General features: G+C 32.2%; 1 protein-coding gene across 4 annotated transcripts in view; it reads left to right on the top strand.

Annotated features, from left to right (window-relative positions):
- Positions 1 to 2,655: 2,655 nt before the first annotated feature.
- The window catches only part of LOC139523408 (cell adhesion molecule CEACAM1-like), a 35,799-nt gene continuing 17,097 nt past the window's right edge, over positions 2,656 to 21,357 (top strand). For 3 of the 4 annotated variants that reach the window (XR_011664607.1, XM_071317435.1, XM_071317436.1), the window contains exons 1-6: positions 2,656 to 2,871; positions 3,444 to 3,737; positions 7,076 to 7,366; positions 15,230 to 15,511; positions 17,020 to 17,298; positions 18,638 to 18,949. Coding sequence is in view for 3 of the 4 variants with exons in the window: in XM_071317435.1 (XP_071173536.1) it covers positions 2,808 to 2,871; positions 3,444 to 3,737; positions 7,076 to 7,366; positions 15,230 to 15,511; positions 17,020 to 17,298; positions 18,638 to 18,949 (1,522 nt within the window). In the remaining variant the exon portion in view is untranslated. The remainder of the gene's footprint in view (positions 2,872 to 3,443; positions 3,738 to 7,075; positions 7,367 to 15,229; positions 15,512 to 17,019; positions 17,299 to 18,637; positions 18,950 to 21,357) is intronic. The other variant, XM_071317437.1, reaches the window with a different exon arrangement.

A 21,357-nucleotide genomic window follows, 5' to 3' on the forward strand; every position in this document is an offset into this window, starting at 1 on the left:
TGAAGAAATAAGTATAATACTACGCATATCATAGAGGTTTTTGAATGTTAGCATTACATTGTGATCTTCGTTGGTCCTGTTTTAAAGTCATCGAATTTCATCGCAAGTGATTTTACCACTTCTAAATCAGAGAACAGAAAAAGATTCAACATAAAACACACCCTGTATAACATAACATATTCATTTATATGTATTTTGTAATGCTCTCTTTTAAAATTTGGGGCTAACCAAATAAACTTGATAATTGATTAAATATAGTACATTTCAACCTGTATGAAATAAACATAAATATATAACACTAACTAATAAGAAATAACTAGCAATTATAGAGTAACCCAAAAATACCAACAACTTGTCCATGTTATTCTTATTTTAAACTGTATAACACCTTATTCCGAGGTTAGTAAGGGGATAGTGAGGATGGACCACACATATGTGTAACCCTGTCACACTCGGTATGCTCCTGAACAGTATTAGGAGCATTATATTTTAGTTCCTAACGTCGCTTTTGGTCTGCAATATTTATTTGCCTTCATTGCCTTTAGCGTGTCGTCCCATTTGTTTGTCCTTTGCAACAGTTTGGTTAATTATTGTTGTTAACAAATCATATCGGATAAAAAGATGAACAATTCAACATACATTCCAGAATACCATCTACATAGATCTATTGACATCCAAATTCATGTTATACTTAATAATTAAGTGATTTATAAAGTGCATTTCAAATTGAATGAAACTGACATAAATTAAAAATAAAGTGATTTTTTCCGTTTACCCTTAACATATATATTAAGATAAATAAGATTTGTTCTTAAATACTTATCACGTAGAGGGAAGTATACAAAATTTCAATTGTTAACATATGAGGTGATCAATATCGACTAGACGGCCAACTCTTGGTGCAAAATATAACAAAAAAATCACATATTATTAATACAAATGTACCTAGCATTTTTGATAAAAAGCCCAAATTTCATATTTTTCTCTAAATATTGTTCACATTTTAGTTCACCAGAACCGATCAATTGAACGAGTTCTTTTTATCACTTGTATGTCGACCGTTGAATTTTACGAATTCTTTCTCCTCTCTGTCAATTGTAACTACAAATGGTCACACTCATAAATGGGGTATTCACAAAATAGGAAGAACCATGGTGTAGTGATTAGCATATCGGACTACAACCACCAATGTTCGTGGTTCCATCCCTTTTCCTGGGGGAAAGTCATGAGAACCGAATTTTCGGCTGTCCATGGACACAATTTGCGAGTATGATCTTGAGAAACGATTATAGTCCGTCAGAAGGTGTGGATAAATGACTGACCCTTGTTAGGAGAGAGCAATATCTCCTGCACGCAAAATACACCCTTATAGATTTCGAAAAAGAGCAGGTTGATGTCGCTACAAGGCAGCATTCGCACCACTAAAGTAGAAAGGGATTGATATAAGAAGTAATAACTTATTTCCCATTCCACTATAAATGAATATATTTAAACTAATTAAAAAAAAAAGGTGAAATATAGAAGTTTTGAAATCACCATAGATAGATAAATAGCTCTAAAATGTTAACAATGTTGAAGTTGACCTGCCGTTTATTAATACCTAATTGTCAGTCTACATAATATGGGTATTATTGCCATTATAACATAAACGAACAAATATCGGGACACCTGATGCGCATTGTGACACTAAATGTTTTTTCAGTGATGCCGGAAGCCAACACATATTGTAATATCTGAAATATAGTACAAATGACCTTAGATAAAGCCAAATCAGGACGATAAGGAATCAGAGCTTTTCATGAGGGATATATATTCATATATTTAAAAACAATATCAAATATATAGCGGAAAATAGAATTAAAGGATACTGGTAACTTCGTTTCATTCATCGAAAGAAGTTCCTGATATTCATTTTTCGGTGCCTTTATTTTAATAATTTTTTAATTTTGTTATTTAAGTATCTCAGACTTTCAAACCGACTCATCAAACAGAAGTTACTTGTATGTAAACGCACTACCTGATTGATTCGAGTTTTAGTTTTGTCATCACAAAAACTTTCTTTCATCGATATATATTTCTCTAATTTGTACTCGATTTTCCCCTGGTTTGACCTGTTATACGTTAAAGATAAATCAACGTGTGGTTTGTTTGATCTCAGTTCTTCATTGGTCAAAATTCGATTCTGACATGCATCAAACTTGAAATTCCTATTATGACGTCATGAAAAAAATGTATTTATTCCTCATGACGTCACGTAGAAACAACACATCTTTTAGCAGGTCTCTTGAAAGGAATGGTTAAAATTTTCTGCATTTCGTCTCAAAATCCTGAGAGAAACAATTGCCACCATCAAATCTAAATTTGAATATTTTAAATGCTCGGCGAACATTGTGTTTTGATTTTGAAAAATCAATAATCTCGATTAGACACATTTCGCAATGCAATGGTAGAATTTATATTCATGAACTCAACGATCATTTGTTTCTTCATAAGACAAGATTACAAGTATACACCTTTTGAAAACATCTGTTGGGAACACAAAATTCATATCGCTAACAAATGTGACATTTACCAAGCTCTTGTAAATTTTGTATTTAATTCTAACGCCTCCTCATTTAGACAAACGAAGAAGGAAGTATTTTTTACCAGGAAGTTATTCAATATTCGTGTTCAAATCATTAAAATATATGTATAATTGTGAGTAATGATCATTAATCTGAATTTTACATGCCATAAAAAAAACCACTCTAACTACCGAATACATCTTTGAAATCTTAGAACGACAGCTAGTGGTCATTTAGAATACAATGGAGTTAAATCACGTTTTCATAATTTTGAGTGTTGATTTGTTTTATATGATGCTTGCAACTGGTGAGTAGATCTTTAGGTTTGCAAATATTTAACTTTAAATTGCATTGATGCAAAAGAAGTTTACCAATGTTTAAATTCTGTAAATCAATTAGGAACAGACAAATTCAAGTAAAACAAGATTTTAATAACATTCACATTTCTGAATGTTCTGTATATCAATTTCATATTTTATTGACCGAATGAGAATATGTTTATATTCAAGGAAACTTATTTAGTATCAAATTAATATCGGTGGTTTTTATTCAACTTGGTATTAAATAAAAGAAATTTCAAATACTATTGCATGTCTGGTATAAAGCAGAATTGTTGATTGTTGGCGTGGAAATATTATATGTATTGAAGTCTGTACAGGTGCACTTTGTAAATACAACTGTTTCACATGCCACGCCTCCTTTTGGGATATTTATATAATTTTCATAGATATGTTAATTTGTTTAAGTACTGGTTCCCAGATATGATCTCTGCGATTCATCTTATAGAGCCATAACTTGGGAATTTACAGAATGTCTTTGTTTCACAGTCATTGAATATTTTTTTACAAACTGTTCTGAATATCTTTTATTGTCTTTTAGGTCAGCCGCCAGACCCACCAACAGATGTTCGGATAGATATAATCAATGATACAGCTATTGTTTCATGGATAATACCTTCTAACCAAGGGATAAATTGGTCTGTGATTCAACTTTATAATTCAAAAGAAGGCGACGTATATTTAGATCAAGGGAGAAAACACAAATATTTACGATTTCCACGTTCTAGCTTTGAGATCGCAAAGTTAAAGATGTGTTCAGAATATTATGTCAGAATAAGATGTAAAAGAAGATCAGCATATTCAGAATTCACCACACAGAAATTTTGGATGACAAGTGAGTTCATATGTCATTAAGAATTTAAAACTGTTTTGTTCTTTAAATATTTTGTTTTAACTTTTTTTGTTTTTGTTTCAATGCTACCGACTGTATATACATCAATCTGGTATTTATAACAATATGGTCATTCACAAAATTGAACCCTTATTGGAATATTTCACAATGAAAAATTCATTCCTTTCAAAATTAGAAAAAAAATATATTTGTACACAACTGTATTGGTGAAAAAATACAATGTATATGGCTGCTGAGTCAATATTTCATATATTCATCGCCCGATTACTGACGAACATAAATTTAATTTAATTGCAAGCTATAGTTATTGGGTAATGTCAAATATTTTGTTTTGTGCTTTTTGTGTGTTGTTGGGAACATCGATGATTGAGTGACTGATCTTAGTAGTCGAACAACTGTACTACTAGCTTAACACCCCAAGTTTTTGGTGGGGTTCGTGTTGCTTATTTTTTAGTTTTATATGTTGTGTCCTGTGAACTGTTGTTAGTCTGTTTCTCTTTTATTTTAGCCATGGCGTTGTCGGTTTATTTTCGATTTGTGCGTTTTTTTCGTCCCTCTTTTATCAACACTCAGGGTGGTAATTCGAACCCTGCACGTAACAAGTGTATTAGACTCGAGTCTGAACTAATGAGGAGGGTCAGTTTTCCTACAGTAGGTATGTTTTGTTTCCCCCAGCTTAACGCGTCCTACTTAACATCCCTCCCCACCAAAAAAAAAAAAAAAAAAAAAAATGACCACCACGAAATATCTGATAGTGCTGAAAATTGCATCAAACCCGTACCTACCAACTAACCAATCAATCTTCGGTGTCTTCATAAGATTTTTCGTATAGCTTTTGTATTTTAAACATGTATTGAAAATAGAAAACAATAGTTCATCCCTTTTAATTAAAAGACGATTCTTTTTTAAAACAAGATCAACATTTGTATTAAACGTACATGACAAATGGAAGAAAATGCTTTTCAAATTTAAGTAATAAAATCATCGAAATGTAAGACCATTTTAGAGTATTACTCGTCGTACCGCTAGTAATAAATATATCATCGTGACCATCTTTAAACTAAATAATTATATAATAAACAGCTGCACCATAAGCGCATGATACGCCCGTCGTCTTGTGTGTAAGTTTATGCAATAATCATCAATAGTTTCTGAGATACAGCGCGACATGTGAAAAAAACCCTTTTATAACAAAAACTCAACAACTCTTAAATAAAATTTTAACCAAAAACCTAAAAGTATACAGTTCTTTAGATTAATATAACAAAGAAGTGTGTCAAGTTTTAGGCAATAATCATAAATTGTTTTTTTTTAAGATACGGCGACATGTAGCCCTCCCCCTTTTTAAAAAAAAATAACTCAATCTCTCTAAAATAAAATTTTGAATCAAAACCAAAAAGTATACAGATCTTTAGATTAATATAAAAAAAGTGTGTAAATTTTTTAGCAATAATCATCAATCGTTTTTGAGATACGGCGTGACATGTAAAAAAAACTCCCCTTATTTACAAAAATTCAATTTCTCAAAAATAAAATTTTGAATTATCACCGAAAAAGTATACAGATGTTAAGATTAATATAACTAAGAAGTGTGTAAAGTTTCAATCAATAATCATACATCGTTTTTGAGATACGGCGCGACATGTGAAAAAAACACCCCTCTGTTTTAGTTACAAAGTCCCGGGTCTCAAAAAGTTTTAATCCTATTTTCACCAAAGTGTATACAGATCGTTTTAAACAGTTTTGTATATTTTAGGGTACATGCATTTTTCATATCTTTTATTTCTCTTTTAAGTATCTTATGAAATTTTTATATGCTTGTTTGATTCTTTTAAGATAGTGCTTTGTAATCTATGTTTTATGTATTTTTGTATTTTAGATATTTTTTAAATGTGAAGCGCTTAGAGTAATTTTTGTTATTATATAATGTGCTCTATAAATATTGTATTTATTTATTTTATTATCGTTTGACCATAATAAGAAACAACTATATTAAGTTTCATGAAATTTGGATAATAAAATTGAGAATGGAAATGGGGAATGTGTCAAAGAGACAACAACCCGACCAAATAAAAAACAACAGCAGAGGGTCACCAACAGGTCTTCAATGTAGCGAGAAATTCCCGCACCCGGAGGCGTCCTTCAGCTGGCCCCTAAACAAATATATACTAGTCCAGTGATAATGAACGCCATACTAATTTCCAAATTGTACACAAGAAACTAGAATTAAAATAATACAAGACTAACAAAGGCCAGAGGCTCCTGACTTGGGACAGGCGCAAAAATGCGGCGGGGTTAAACATGTTTGTGAGATCTCAACCCTCCCCCTATACCTCTAACCAATGTAGTAAAGTAAACGCATAACAATACGCACATTAAAATTCAGTTCAAGAGAAATCCGAGTCTGATGTCAGAAAATGTAACCAAAGAAAATAAACAAAATGACAATAATACATAAATAACAACAGACTACTAGCAGTTAACTGACATGCCAGCTCCAGACTTCAATTAAACTGACTGAAAGATTATGATTTCATCATATGAACATCAGGCACAATCCTTCCCGTTAGGGGTTTAGTATCATACCATCATAACATATATGAGAAGAACATAACCCGTGTCATGCCAACAACTGTTTTTTAAAAAATAATGTGTTTAGTTCCGATGCAAAGACCTTATCAGTGACTCAATATTAACGCCAAAATATGCAATCTTTAATGACTTGACAACAGTATCGTAATTATATCCCTTCTTAATAAGTCTATTCAAAGGTTTTGTAAGTTTCCGAGGTGAATACTGACACCTTTGTGCTTTATAAAGAATATTACCATAAAAAATTGGATGTGAAATACCTGAACGTATTAGAAGTCTGCATGTTGAGCTATATTTACGAATGATGTCTTTATACCGATGATAAAATTTAGTAAATGTTTTGACTAGTTTGTGATATCGAAAACCCTGGTGTAATAATTTTTCAGTAATACATAAATTTCTCTCGTTAAAATCTAAAACATTTTTACATACACGAGCGAATCGTACAAGTTGAGATATATAAACACCGTAAGATGGTGACAAGGGAACGTCACCATCTAAAAACGGATAATTAACGATAGGAAATGAAAAATCATCCCTTTTATCATAAATTACGGTGCGACATGTTTACGCCAGACAGACGGACAGACGGACGGACGGACGCCGGACATTTGTATACCATTATACGTCCCATCAAAATTTTTACGGGTGTATAAAAAGATAAATTTTCTAGTTATGTACATCTTTGATTTGTGATATGATACGTTCAACTGAAATTTAATTTACAGACAAAACATTTACTGCTGAAATATACGAAAATGTTGCCATAACATGGAGGACTTTTAGCGATATATATGCTGTTACGACGCCTACGAAAAGTGTAATATATGCTGTACAATTGGGCAGTTTGATTTCGAATTCTAAAGAAATGTCGAAGTACAAATTTGACCAGAGTACAACGGATGTAAGCTCCATCAACATCACTGTTATAAGTGTGAAGCAGATAGATGCTGGGCTATACGGATCAGTTGATGCAGGATCAGTTGATGTGAAAGGATGCTGTGTTCTAGTTGTTACAAGTAGAGTATCGATATCTTATTTAACCTTTATATACATCAACCTGACCATTAAATAAGCCTATTTACTTTTCCAGTTATTCATAAAATAACCGTTTCTAATTTTCACATCTTTTGCATCGTACCGAAATATTTTAAAAGAAAGAAGGTATGGACTTACAAAAGGTCAAGTAATTTTAGATTTTTATAAATCATGGTAATTTCCTTAATACATTACCAGGGTTGTTCAATGTCGTAGCAGCTACGTAGTGCTACGTAGATGTTGACTATTGAGCGTGTAGCTATATACTAGTTGTTACATAGATATTGATAGCAGCTACGTAGCCGATACACAAAACACAATGTATTAAAAGTAAACAATTAATTGTAATAGATATAGGAAGATGTGGTATGAGTGCCAATGAGACATCTCTCCATCCAACTAACAATTTATAAAAGTAAACCATTATAGGTCAAGGTACGGTCTTCAACACGGAGCATTGGCCCAAACCGAAAAACAAGCTATAAAGGGCCCCAAAATTACTAGTGTAAAACCATTCAAACATGAAAACCAACGGCCCAGTAGTCAGCACTTCGGTGTTGACATGAATATCAATTATATGGCCATTTTTATAAATTAACTGTTTACAAAATTTAGAATTTTTCGCAAAACTAAGGATTTGCTTATCCCAGGAGTAGACTACCTTAGCCGTATTTGGCACAACATTTTGGAATTTTGGGTCCTCAATGCTCTTCAACTTTGTACATGTTTTTGGCTTTTTAACTGTTTTGATATGAGCGTCACTGATGAAACTTATGTAGACGAAACGCGCGTCTGGCGTATTAAATTATAATCCTTGTACCTGTGATAACTACTTTACACAACTGGGTCGATGCCACTGCTGGTGGACGTTTCCTCCCCGAGGGTATCACCAGCCCAGTAGTCAGCACTTCGGTGTTGACATGAATATCAATTATATGGCCATTTTTATAAATTAACTGTTTACAAAATTTAGAATTTTTCGCAAAACTAAGGATTTGCTTATCCCAGGAATAGACTACCTTAGCCGTATTTGGCACAACATTTAGAAATTTGGGTCCTCAATGCTCTTCAACTTTGTACTTGTTTGGCTTTTTAACTGTTTTGATATGAGCGTCACTGATGAAACTTATGTAGACAAAACGCGCGTCTGGCGTATTAAATTATAATCCTTGTACCTGTGATAGCTACTTTACACAACTGGGTCGATGCCACTGCTGGTGGACGTTTCCTCCCCGAGGGTATCACCAGCCCAGTAGTCAGCACTTTGGTGTTGACATGAATATAAATTATATGGTCATTTTTATAAATTTACTGTTTACAAAACTATGAATTTTTCGAAAAACTAAGGATTTGCTTATCCCAGGAGTAGACTACCTTAGCCGTATTGGCACAACATTTTGGAATTTTGGGTCCTCAATGCTCTTCAACTTTGTACTTGTTTGGCCTTTTAACTGTTTTGATATGAGCGTCACTGATGAGTCTTATGTAGACGAAACGCGCGTCTGGCGTATTGAATTATAATCCTGGTATCTTTGATAACTACTTTACACCACTGGGTCGATGCCACTGCTGGTGGACGTTTTGTCCCCGAGGGTATCACCAGCCCAGTAGTCAGCACTTCGGTGTTGACATGAATATCAATTATATGGTCATTTTTATACTGTGTACAAAACTTTGAATTTTTCGAAAAACTAAGGATTTGCTTATCCCAGGAGTAGAATACCTTAGCCGTATTTGGCACAACATTGTGGAATTTTGGGTCCTCAATGCTCTTCAACTTTGTACTTGTTTGGCTTTTTAACTGTTTTGATATGAGCGTCACTGATGAGTCTTATGTAGACGAAACGCGCGTCTGGCGTATTAAATTATAATCCTGGTACCTTTGATAACTACTCTAATCTATATAAAAAACGAGAAACGAGAAACACGTCTTAATTACTTAACTAACGACAATTACTGTACATCATATTCCTGACTTAGGACAGGTGCAAACATTTGCAGCGGGATTAAACGTTTTAATCGTACCAAACCTTCTCCCTTTTTCTGAGACAATAGTATAACATCACAACATAGAAAAACACACGATAAAATATCAATTGGAAGGCTTAACTCAATAAAAAAAACGTAAATAAATTCACTATGAACGAATAAATTTGATCTGCGATACCTTAATGCAAATACATAGTTAATAAAGTTATTAGGGATAGATATTTAAGGTCAAAACTAGATAAACAAGCTTAAACAAAGCTATGGTAAGATACCACTGTGAATATTTAACAACTTACAGAAAATCCTCACTTTGGAAAAAAAACCGGTGTCATATTTTACACAGGTAAATAAAAATAATTTTGTCGTTAAGTATACTAAATCGTCCTATAAGGAATACTAAGAAAGTTCTGTAATATAAATAAACATAATCTGGCGTTAATATTGATTCACTTATAGGGTCTTTGCATCGGAACTAAACACATTTATTTAAAACCAGCTGTTGGCATGACACGTGTTATGTTCTTCTCATATATGTTATGATGGTATGACTCTAAACCCCTAACGAGAAAGGTTGTGCCTGATATTCATATGATGAAGACATAATCTTTCAATCAGTTTAATTGAAGTTTTGAGCTGGCATGTCAGTTAACTGCTAGTAGTATGCTGTTATTTATATATTATTGTCATTTTGTGTATTTTCTTTGGTTACATCTTCTGACATCAGATTCGGACTTCTCTTACACTGAATGTTAATGTGCGTAGTGCTATGCATTTACTTTTCAACATTGACTAGAGGTATAGGGGGAGGGTTGAGATCTCATAAACATGTTTAACCCCGCCGCATTTTTGCGCCTGTCCCAAGTCAGGAGCCTCTGGCCTTTGTTAGTCTTGTATTATTTTTAATTTTAGTTTCTTGTGTACAATTTGGAGTTTAGTATGGCGTTCATTATCACTGAACTAGTATATATATTTGTTTAGGGGCCAGCTGAAGGACGCCTCCGGGTGCGGGAATTTCTCGCTGCATTGAAGACCTGTTGGTGACCTTCTGCTGTTGTCTGTTCTATGGTCGGATTGTTGTCTCTTTGACACATTCCCCATTTCCATTCTCAATTTTATAATATAACATTTGGTACATATGGGGTGAATATCAACAATAAAACTATACAATTACAGCTAGATAAAACTTCCTATACAAATTTCATTTGTAACAGAATAATTTTGATGTTCATAGTACGAGGAAGTGAAAATTAGTAGATATTCTTTTATATAGACAAGATCCATATTAATAAGAAATAACAAAAAAGCATAACAAATATTATCAACAGGTAAAATTAACAAGAAAGTACGAGTTGGGAGTTCTCGCAGTTACGGACAGCTAGTTAAAAACCAAAACAATTATTTATAAAAAAAATCATGCATCAGAAACTAAAATCAACTAAAACACATTTAGTTAACGTCATAAACTGTCAGAGGAGACATGACTTGTGCAATGACAAAAACATGTATCGACAGGTAGTAGGATAGTGAGGAGCGAATTCTTTAGAGATAAAAATTAACGTGTGTGTGTCTCTATTCCTCCCGCTTGAAAAGAAAATACAATTTAGTTATGTTTTAATTTACTAATGACAAAATCGATATTAGTGCTAATGTTAACTATATCCAGAGATCTAATTACAATATTTGTACGATAACCCTTATTAATAAGTTTGTTTAAAGGTTCGATGAGTTAACACGGATCACATACTGATTTCCGCGCTTTAAAACAATATTGTCGTAAAATTTAGGATGTGAAATACCATTTTTGATAAGTTTTCTACAGGTACAGCCAAATTTACTAATCACATCTTTGTATCTATGATCAAATTTACTAAAAGTTTTAAGTAATGTATGGTATCAAAATCCCTGACATAATAATTTACCAATGATGCATTGATTACGTTGGTGAAAATCTATGACATCAGTATACACACGGGCATACCGAACGAGTTGGGAAATATAAACACCGTATGATGGAGCCAAAGGCACATCGCAATAGGTCAGTATATGGAGTATTCTAGCAGTTTTTTCAAATTGGCAATACGCTCAAAATGTTTGAAGCGTTAACGCAAATGTAGACTTGTTAATGCTATAAATACTGAAGGTATACAAACTAATGAAGTATATACATTAGAAAATGTTATTTCGGTATATTTAAAATACTCTCATTTTCGATAAACCTTATCATAAATTCTTCTTTATAAAATTCTGAGTTCTTTACAGATACTTACAAGACAAAAGTTAAGAAGCCTGGGTGTACGTAATGCATACTAGTTATCATTCTGTAAATTCAAGGAGGTCTAATATCTTTTTTTAACATTCTGTGAAGTGTCATTAATATTGGTTGGAAACTGTAAACGAAGTCAATCACACAAAACTGGTACCGTCTTTTTTTTGAATATGAATAGATTACCTTAGCCGTATTTGGCAAAACTTTTTGAAATTTTGGGTCCTCAATGCTCTTCAATTTTGTACTTGTTTGATAACTATTCTTACTGTTGACTTAAGGTAGCACAATACAAAGATTTTTTCACTCCCAATCAGACAACTTTAAACTGATGTAATTCATTTCATCCTTTATATTTATAAATAAGGTACAAAAAGAAAGAAGAAAGATTAATCTTTCAAATTGTGATAATTTAATTATGACATGATTATTACATAATTAATTATTATGTAATTAGTTGCTATATTGTGATGTCCACACTTGAATGAATTTAGCGTCTTTGTTCTGCATAGCATCCCAAAATATTTTATAGATTCTTGTACAACACAGCTTGACCTCCAAAACTTTGTCTCAGATTTCCAAAAACATCAAGAGAACAAATTTTATACCCAATTGAATTCAGTGGTCGCTTATGAATGGATGTTGTAAACTTCATTGAAGATTTATGAGAGAATGAAATACAATAGGAAAAATCTGAGACACAGTTTTGAAGGTCAAACTGTGTTGTGCAAGAATCTATAAAATATTTTGGGATGCTATGAATAACAAAGAAGTTAAATTCATTCAAGTATGGACATCACAATATGGCAACTAATTACATAACGATTAATTATGTAATAATTATGTTATAATGAAATTATCACAATTTGAAAGATTAATCCTTCTTCTTTCTTTTGGTACCTCATTTATAAAATTTAAAGAAAGATGAGTGGAGTTACATCAGTTTAAAGATGTCTGATTGGGGATGAAAAATCTTTGTATTGTGCTACCTTAATGTCTGAATCTCGGTCTTTGTCTTAGTAAGTTTTTTTTTCACGAGGAAATGATATTATCATGATTTACATTGTGATCATGTTGTATGTTATCATCGAGGAATAAAAAGGTTAGATGAAACATAACAACAATGCATGCGAAATCATACAAAAAAAAAAGATTCAATTGTTTTAGATAAAGAAATTGGAAATTGTTCAAGAATCATTGATTGATTAAATTATTAGAAATTGTTTTCTCATTTCTTGCTGAACCCTTGGTGATATGTTAATTTTCTGTTCGATTTTTTATAATTATTTTTTATAATTAGATCTTTTTACTTTTCCATTGAAATACACTTTGATTTTGCTATTAATTTTCATTTCTAACCCATATGATTTGGTTCGAATTATTATCATAAGGTCGCCAACTTATCGTTTCTTAAGATAAACTATTCCTAAATATTTGTTAATTTCACGCCGTAATAAGATCTATGAATATTGATTTTCATCGCTATTACATACATTTAAATAAGAAATTAATGCTTGTTTTTGTAAATGTATTGAGGTGCTAAAACGTTCACCAAAATACATTTTGTATGAAGCACGGAATGTTTTCATACTAAAAATTGCTTTTGAACAAGCATTAAGTAATTTTTGGTCTTATGTTTTTTGTGAGTTGTTTTTGTGTGCTTCTGACGATCTTGTGAGTCAAGCTTTTTATTTTATTGCTATAGTTTGTTCTTTTGGCATAGATGTACAAGGTTAAATGAGGGTAAAGTGCGCGCACATATGATTATCTCCATAAGTCTTCTTTAAGTTTACGTGGATGTCACAAAACAGGAGATTGTAAGTCGTGTTGAACAATTTTTGATGTACATTTATATCATACGGTGGATTCATTATTATTCATTTGGTACCAATGTTTGTGGGTTTCTTGGATACTGGTAGGCAACGAATTCATATGTTCAACAGATAACAAATTTGATATAGGTTTTGTAAGCAAATATTAATATAACCAGGAAAACCAATATCTTCGAAATGGCAAGTTTTCCTTAATCCATGAAAAATTACACCCTCAAAACTAAATAAATCCTCAGTATTTGTTTTTACATGAATCATACCGTTTGTTGCTATAACTTGAAATGTTTATTTTTTCTAAGTCGACACCTTGCTTTCCGGTAATGATTTTACTTATTGTTGAAGGCATCAAATTAAACGTTAGTTACTCACTCCTAATAATTTGGTCTCTGTTAGAATTTTGTGTCATTGGAAGTTGGAAATAATACCAAATCTATTTTTTCAATAACTACTACATAAAAATATGAATATTGTAACCGCTGCCATGGAAACAGGGAGATGTTACAAATTAAATATCTGTATAAAAAATCTTCATATCTATCGCACTGTTTGGATGATTTGGATCGAAGCGATAAAAGTAAAAAGAAACCATAAGTTAAACTGTTTTAGGATCAGAGTTGATACATCTATCATATGAGATCTAGATCTGCGAGTGACATTTTCTAAACTGGAGCTAACAATTATCCCCCGTAGGTATGGTAACAGTACATAAGAACATATATTTTTGGAATCATCGTGGAAGTAATACACCACCTCCCATATTTCAAAAACAAGTATATAAAAAACTATTTATTATTTCTCGAAACAATAGGAAGACACCTGTGATTTGACACCTATGGTAGCTGAGAAAATCGGAAGTAGAATCTTATCAATTGTTAGAAAATAGATATGAAAAGATATTCATATGTTCTTTTAACAATTGGTTTTTAATTTTGATTCTTTTTATTATATTTAAATACGTTCCTGATGACATTAAATCCAGAAAGGCTCGTTGGAAGCATGGCATTTTAACACGATTGTTTTTCATTTTTTTAAAACATTTTCGGCACACCTAACAAAAAGATATTAAACAACTAGGAATATTTTATAGATGTAAAAAAGAAGATATGGTATGATTGTCAATCAGGCTATTCTCTATAAGAGACCAACTGGCACTGAAATTAACAATTATTGACCACTGTACGTCCTTCAACAATGGGCAAATCTCATATCGCATAGTCAGCAATAAATGGCCCCGAAATGACAATGTAAAACAATTCAAACGAGAAGACTAAAGGCAAAATTTGTGTACAAATAATGAACGACAAACAAATATGTAACACATAAACAAACGACAAACAAATATGTAACACATAAACAAACGACAACCACTGAAATACAGGCTCCTGAGGGAAAAAGGCTTAAATCATTTCAGAATACATTTCAGGAACATCGGTGGCCAAGTGGTCGAAGTCGTTTAATTACTGTATTCACAAGCCAGTCAACATTTAGGTTGTGAGTTCGATCCCTGCTCATGCAGGTGTCCTTGACCCCATTCTTAATGGACTAAGATTGTCAGTTGTCCTTTCGAAGGTCGGTTGTTTACTGCGGGCACTCCGGATTCTTCCGCCGTTATGAAATTTCCAAAAAGTAGCGTTTTAAAGTGGTGTTAAAAATTAAAACAACAATCAATCAATCAAAAGAATATATGTTGACTTATTGATAAACATGAATTTAAAAACATACACAATACACGCTAACTAAATTGTTTTAAAATATTTAAGCTAGACCAATGAATCCAATTTTAACCATTAAAGCCGAACGTCCTTTCGCCAACAACAGCATTACCTTTACCTGTAATTCAACCGTGCAACGGTGGCCGGAATACGTACCATCAAAGCTGTCATATCAGTATTTTGGAAACCCAAGAGGATATACCAACGGCAATAAGCTAATATTAAAATCACTTACAAAGTCAGATACAGGAATAGACGTATCATGTCAGGCAACAGACGATCGTGGGAAGGCATCCAACATGAGTAATACTGTTACGTTGGGTCAGTATTGTAAGTATAATTTAGTTATATCAATATTTAATGACAACTATAGTGTGGTAGCCAGTTGCGTCACATTAATGCTTCAAGTGTGTTTTATACTTTATTTGGCCTTTTTTTTTACTTATTACTCAAGCGTCATGGATTAGTCTTAGGTAGATGTAACGGACGTCTGGTGTAAGAAATTTGAAGTCTGTTTTTTAGGAGTTTATCTCTATACTAGTGATATATGACACCTGTAAATCAAAAGGGGTTTAACTCTTAATTCTTAAAGACTCAAAGCATCACACTTTTACAGCAGAATTGAAACATGAATTAACATTTTTATTTTGCTGTAATGCGATCTGTCTATCGTATTCTATCCGTTACCTTGACATGTACCTTCATCAGTGCTAAAGAGAAATGTAGCACAACAAGCTATGAAGGGCCCCAAATTACATGTGTTAAATCATTCAAACGGGAAAACCAATGGTCTAATCTATATTATAAAACGAGAAACGAGAAACACGTATAAAATACATGAACAAACGAAAACTACTGTACGTCAGATTCCTGACTTAGGACAGGTGCAAACATTTGCAGTGGGATTAAACGTTTTAACGGTACCAGACCTTCTCCCTTTTACTGAGACAATAGTATAACATCACAACATAGAAAAACACTCGATAAAATATCAATTGGAAGGCTTTACTCAATCAAAAAAACGTAAATTAACACACTAGGAACAAATACCTAGATAACAATATTTATCTTGTACTTAGCATTAATAAGATAGCTTTTACATATGTGTAATGAGCGGAAGTACACAGGCCATAATTTCCCACCCGGGCTCATAACCCATATCAGGGGCATCTCGTGCACAAACCCCATAATAGTGCCTCTCGTGCAAGTTACTACAGGTATATCCAGTATGGCCTGTTAACTTTTCAATTGTGACGTCAGATATATTTTATGATGACGTCAAACTTTACGGGAACTTTTGTGATTTCCAGTAATGACGTACACATAGCGATAAGGTGTATTAAAAAATAAAGTGGTAAATCTGTTTGTACAGAACCATCTGTTAATGAAAAAACAGATGTTAACATAGCTAAATCTAATGATTTAGATTTCTAAAATGGTAATACTTTAGTACTTGCTTACAAATGCCATTGACAATTATGAATCATTTCATAGTACAACAAACATGAAGTAATAACGATCATAAAACTCTTCCAAATTTTCAATGTTTCAAAATGCCTCTATAGGAAATGGTACCAAAAATAAATATGGAGAAAATTGCTATTGTTGGACAATTATAGTGTATTCGTTGGATTCATAATTTAACTTTTTTATAAAGTTTTTGACAGTTATTTTATTTGTTTATTTGCCATTCAAAAAACAATTGTTGGAAGTATATGATCAAGATATTATTACATGGCCTTTTCATACGTCTCGGGTTGATATGGGGGACTCGGGATGATACCCGCGCCGATATGGTAAAGGCCATGTAGCAATCTCTATATATTTAACTGATATAGATGGTCCTGACATAGTTTTGGTGAAACCTGAATACACAGTTATCAATGTTACAGAAGGATCTAAGTTAGGACCTATACATTGCACTGCCGATTGTTATCCGAAATGTATATTCAATTGGAAATATAAAAAATCAGAACATTTTGAACTTGTTCATTTAAATCCGATTCTAACTGTAACAGACATAAAGAGGAATAAAGCTGGGATCTATCGTTGCAGTGTTGTTCATCCTTATGATATAACTTTTATGCGAAAGGTAGATATAGAAGTAAATGTACAGTGTAAGTATCAATTTATTTATAAAAGCTTACATTATAGAGTGCTTACTAAGATTAACAAAATGATTCTACACTTAACATGAAAAAAACCGAGCCATAGTTAGCAACTAATTGCAATGGAAGTACTCTTTTGTAAAATAATTAAACCTAAATAAGTTAATCAATCATTCGATGTAATGCACATATAAACAAACTAGGCCTTACATAAGTTATGTTTGGTTTGAATCGCAAAGCATAGTTGTCTAAAGACTTCATTTAAAAATATAAATATTGTATTTGTACTTCAACCTGATTTATTAAAAATGACAACGATTTATAATTAATCAAAGATTAATTTACTCAAAGATTAATTTACTCTTTAAAAAAGGGACACGCTTCAATCGCTTAACCTTATGAAAATTCAATCAATTCTTGAAAGGCAACCATATTTAATATGAAATAATTTAATTTTGGATGTAACGCTGATTTTGTTTTGTTTATCAGCTAAGAGCCATAATTTAGTCATGTGACCGTGACGTCATCAACGTATTTTCATGGTTTTCTACGGTTTAAATGTTTTCTGTCTATTCGAAATAGCATACAAAATGTGGTACACACTGTGAAATAACCCGTTACGCGCGTTATGCAGTGTGCACCACATTTTGTATGTTATTTCTTCACAAACATAAAAATATTACAGTCATTCCTTGAATAATGACGTTCATCATTATAGAATATTTTGATCATACTAGATATTTAAGTGCCAGATGCTCATTCAACTCAATGACCTACATAGAATATTTAATCAAAACAGGATTTTCAATCTCTTGCAAAATCTTGATCATGCTGTCTTACGCTAAGATAGAAAAGTTATATATATATATATATATATATATACATCTTATGCCTTATATATCATGTACTGTAGTACGCCGCTAGATTAAAACTGACGAGGAAAGGTAACACACGGCCAGCGAAAGCTCTTTTTTTGAGAGCCCAGGTGGTCGTGTGGTCTAGCGGGACGGCTGCAGTGCAGGCGATTTGGTGTCACGATATCACAGTAGCATGGGTTCGAATCCCGGCGAGGGAAGAACCAAAAATTTGCGAAAGCAAATTTACAGATCTAACATTGTTGAGTTGATGTTTAGACGAGTTATATATATATATATATTCTTCATATTTTAACGTGCAGTCTGACGTTTTTATACAGAAAAAGAGAAGTTTTACTCAGTAGGCACAAAACACTGCATTAGTATTTTGGTTTTATTTTTACATTGCTAAAACATGTTAAGCATATCATACTGTTATGGTTTGAAATTAAGTTGATACAAAAATTTATGAGTTATTGCATATTTCGTTTCAGATTCCTCAAAAATCAGGGAGCTTTTGCTTAGTGATAAAATTGAAACTAATGAATGGAGTAACGCTACAGTTTATAGTTTCAGTGAAGATGTCAATCTCAAGATGAAATTGAGTATTGAAAGTAACCCTGATCCGCAATTAGTATTACGCACATCTCTGATAACGTTTCCACCACTACGTTATAAGAAAAGGGGTATTGCGTTTTTATCGGAACTCCCTTCTCTAACATGTATAGATTCAGGAAACTATACTATACAGGCTTTCAATGGAATTAAATATGGAGATGCCAGAACAGTAAACTTGATGATATATTGTAAGTATATTGAAAGGAGTATATACCAATATAGACTCTTAACATAAGTTATATAATGTTTAGTTTAAAAATCATAACCTACATCAAATGTTGCATTAATTAGTTAACGAACTAATCTCGTGGCATTTCTTTTATTCGTCACAAGATTATATTTGAAAAATTTTCATATCATTGTAGTTCTTTAAGCTAAGTATACCTTTATTATTCAGTTTGACTTTATAAACATTAAAGGAGTAGGTCCGGTAAGGACCGATTTTGGCCTCAAATTTCAGGTTCATCTGACGAAAGATTTTGACCACTTTTTAAACACTTAAGTGTCTATTCTATTTGAATTAATTAGTTTATGTGAAAGATTTTAACAGATTTAGTCATTAAAAACGATCCGATTCAAGCTCAAATATGAAAAATCTACATCATACGCCGAAAATTGTCACTTTTCAGATGGTTTTTGGTAAAAATGAAAGTGGCCGCATCCGTGTTCATCCTCAACCTTCATATATGTTATGTATTATCATAAAATACAACTTATATTTCAATATTAAGGATGAACACGAATGCGGCCACTTTCGTTTTACACGAAAACCGTCTAAAATTTAACTAAAATGCTAGAATTATGAGGATTTCAGTAATTTAGCATGACTTAATGGTGCTAGCACCGGATATATGTGCATTGTATTGTCAAAAACAGCCCATATTTATGTAGCAGAAGCATTCTACTGTCCAATAAATAACTAAAGGTTTACATTTTAACAATTTTGTAAAACTGCTCTATTTTGGGGCCAAAAAGGGGTCTTACTGAACCTACTCCTTTACCTTGTTTACATATAATAGCACTGTTGTACTATGTTTGTATTACTGTTTCTTTAACTATTAAGACGTCAACAATGAGAGTATTTTTTAAATGCTAGTACCTAGTCAGGAATATGACAGTTGTTGTCCATTCGTTTTTATGTGTTTTGTCATTTGATTTTGCCATGTGATTTGGGACTTTCCGAATGAATTTTCCTCGGAGCTCAGTATTTTTGTGATTTTACTTTTTATTCATGGCATTGATTTGTAAAAGTCGAAAAAAAACTTCCCGGTGCTTGAAAAAACCGTAAGCGTTGGCGTTGCAAAGGAACGGGTTGTAAAACGGTTATGAATTAATGAATTTTTAATTCCACACAATCACATTTTTATTTCTTGAAATATAATTGACATTTGCTGAAATATTTAATCTAAAAGAAGGTTTCAATATATAAAAAAAATATATAAATCGAAAACTGTTGCCGCTTTCGTAGTTGACACTCAGAAGTATATATTGTCAAAGTCTGAAATACTTCTTTATAAATAGTGCAAATGCCTAAAATATCATATCATGAATTGAAACTATATCCAAATCCTTACTTCAGCAATAGTATGACGTGAATTTATATCTCTACAACATCATTATTCTTATTTTGCTACTATTTGAGATTTAAAAAAAAAACCACGAAGAAGCCAGCCAGTATTTTAGGTATAAACACATCATTTCAAGCCCAATAAAGTATCATTTCATTCTGATATAAGTCAGATCAATCGTAACTGGCTTATTGATATAAACGTAACGAGATTTATATGTTAATTGGATTGGTTTTTCATTTAGCGAATAGTGTTGTCCTCGTTGTGATATAACAGTAAATGGGAGAATATTATATAAAAGTTATTGTCACATTTAATTTGAATTGATTATTGCTTGTTAAACGTCTGGTTTGCAACAGATTATTCATTAAAAGTTTGTCAAATCAAACATCGTTGTTTTTGGAAAAAAATTCTTCACTAAAAAGTAACTGTTATGTGTTAATTGGATGTACTGGTTACTTGAACAAAAAGGTAAACACTGTCTTTAATATCTTAACATTGGCCTACATATATATTTTGTTTAAAAGTCTGTCGATTTCCTGACATTTTAGTTTTTTTTCGATACTAAAAACGTTTTTTTCTGTGCGGTGTTTCACATTTTGAAATTCGATGGGAAAATTGATCTATAACCTCAATAGAAACAATTTGACACAGTATCGGATGCATTAAAAATTTAATTTGCCAAACTTTATATTCATTTCATGAAAATGTACGAAATATTCCGTTATTTTAATATTGTTATGGTTATCTATCAAATAGCTTTTTAATTCGTTCTTAATAATCATTTTGCAGCTGTCAATTTTACGGTTTTGGTTTGTAACCCGGATTTGTTTATGTTCCAACAATTTATGACTTTCGAACAGCGGTTTACTACTGTTGCCTTTATTTATGAAGACAACAATGAACGCCCGACATTAGTTCTCGAAGTTACATTTGACGGCATTTTATTTTGGGGCCTGTTATAGCTGACTATGCGGTATGGGCTTTGCTCATTGTTGAAGGCCGTACATATATTAGAAAAACAAAAT

The sequence above is a fragment of the Mytilus edulis genome, chromosome 5, assembly GCF_963676685.1.
Source record: "Mytilus edulis chromosome 5, xbMytEdul2.2, whole genome shotgun sequence".
Lineage (NCBI taxonomy): Eukaryota > Metazoa > Mollusca > Bivalvia > Mytilida > Mytilidae > Mytilus > Mytilus edulis.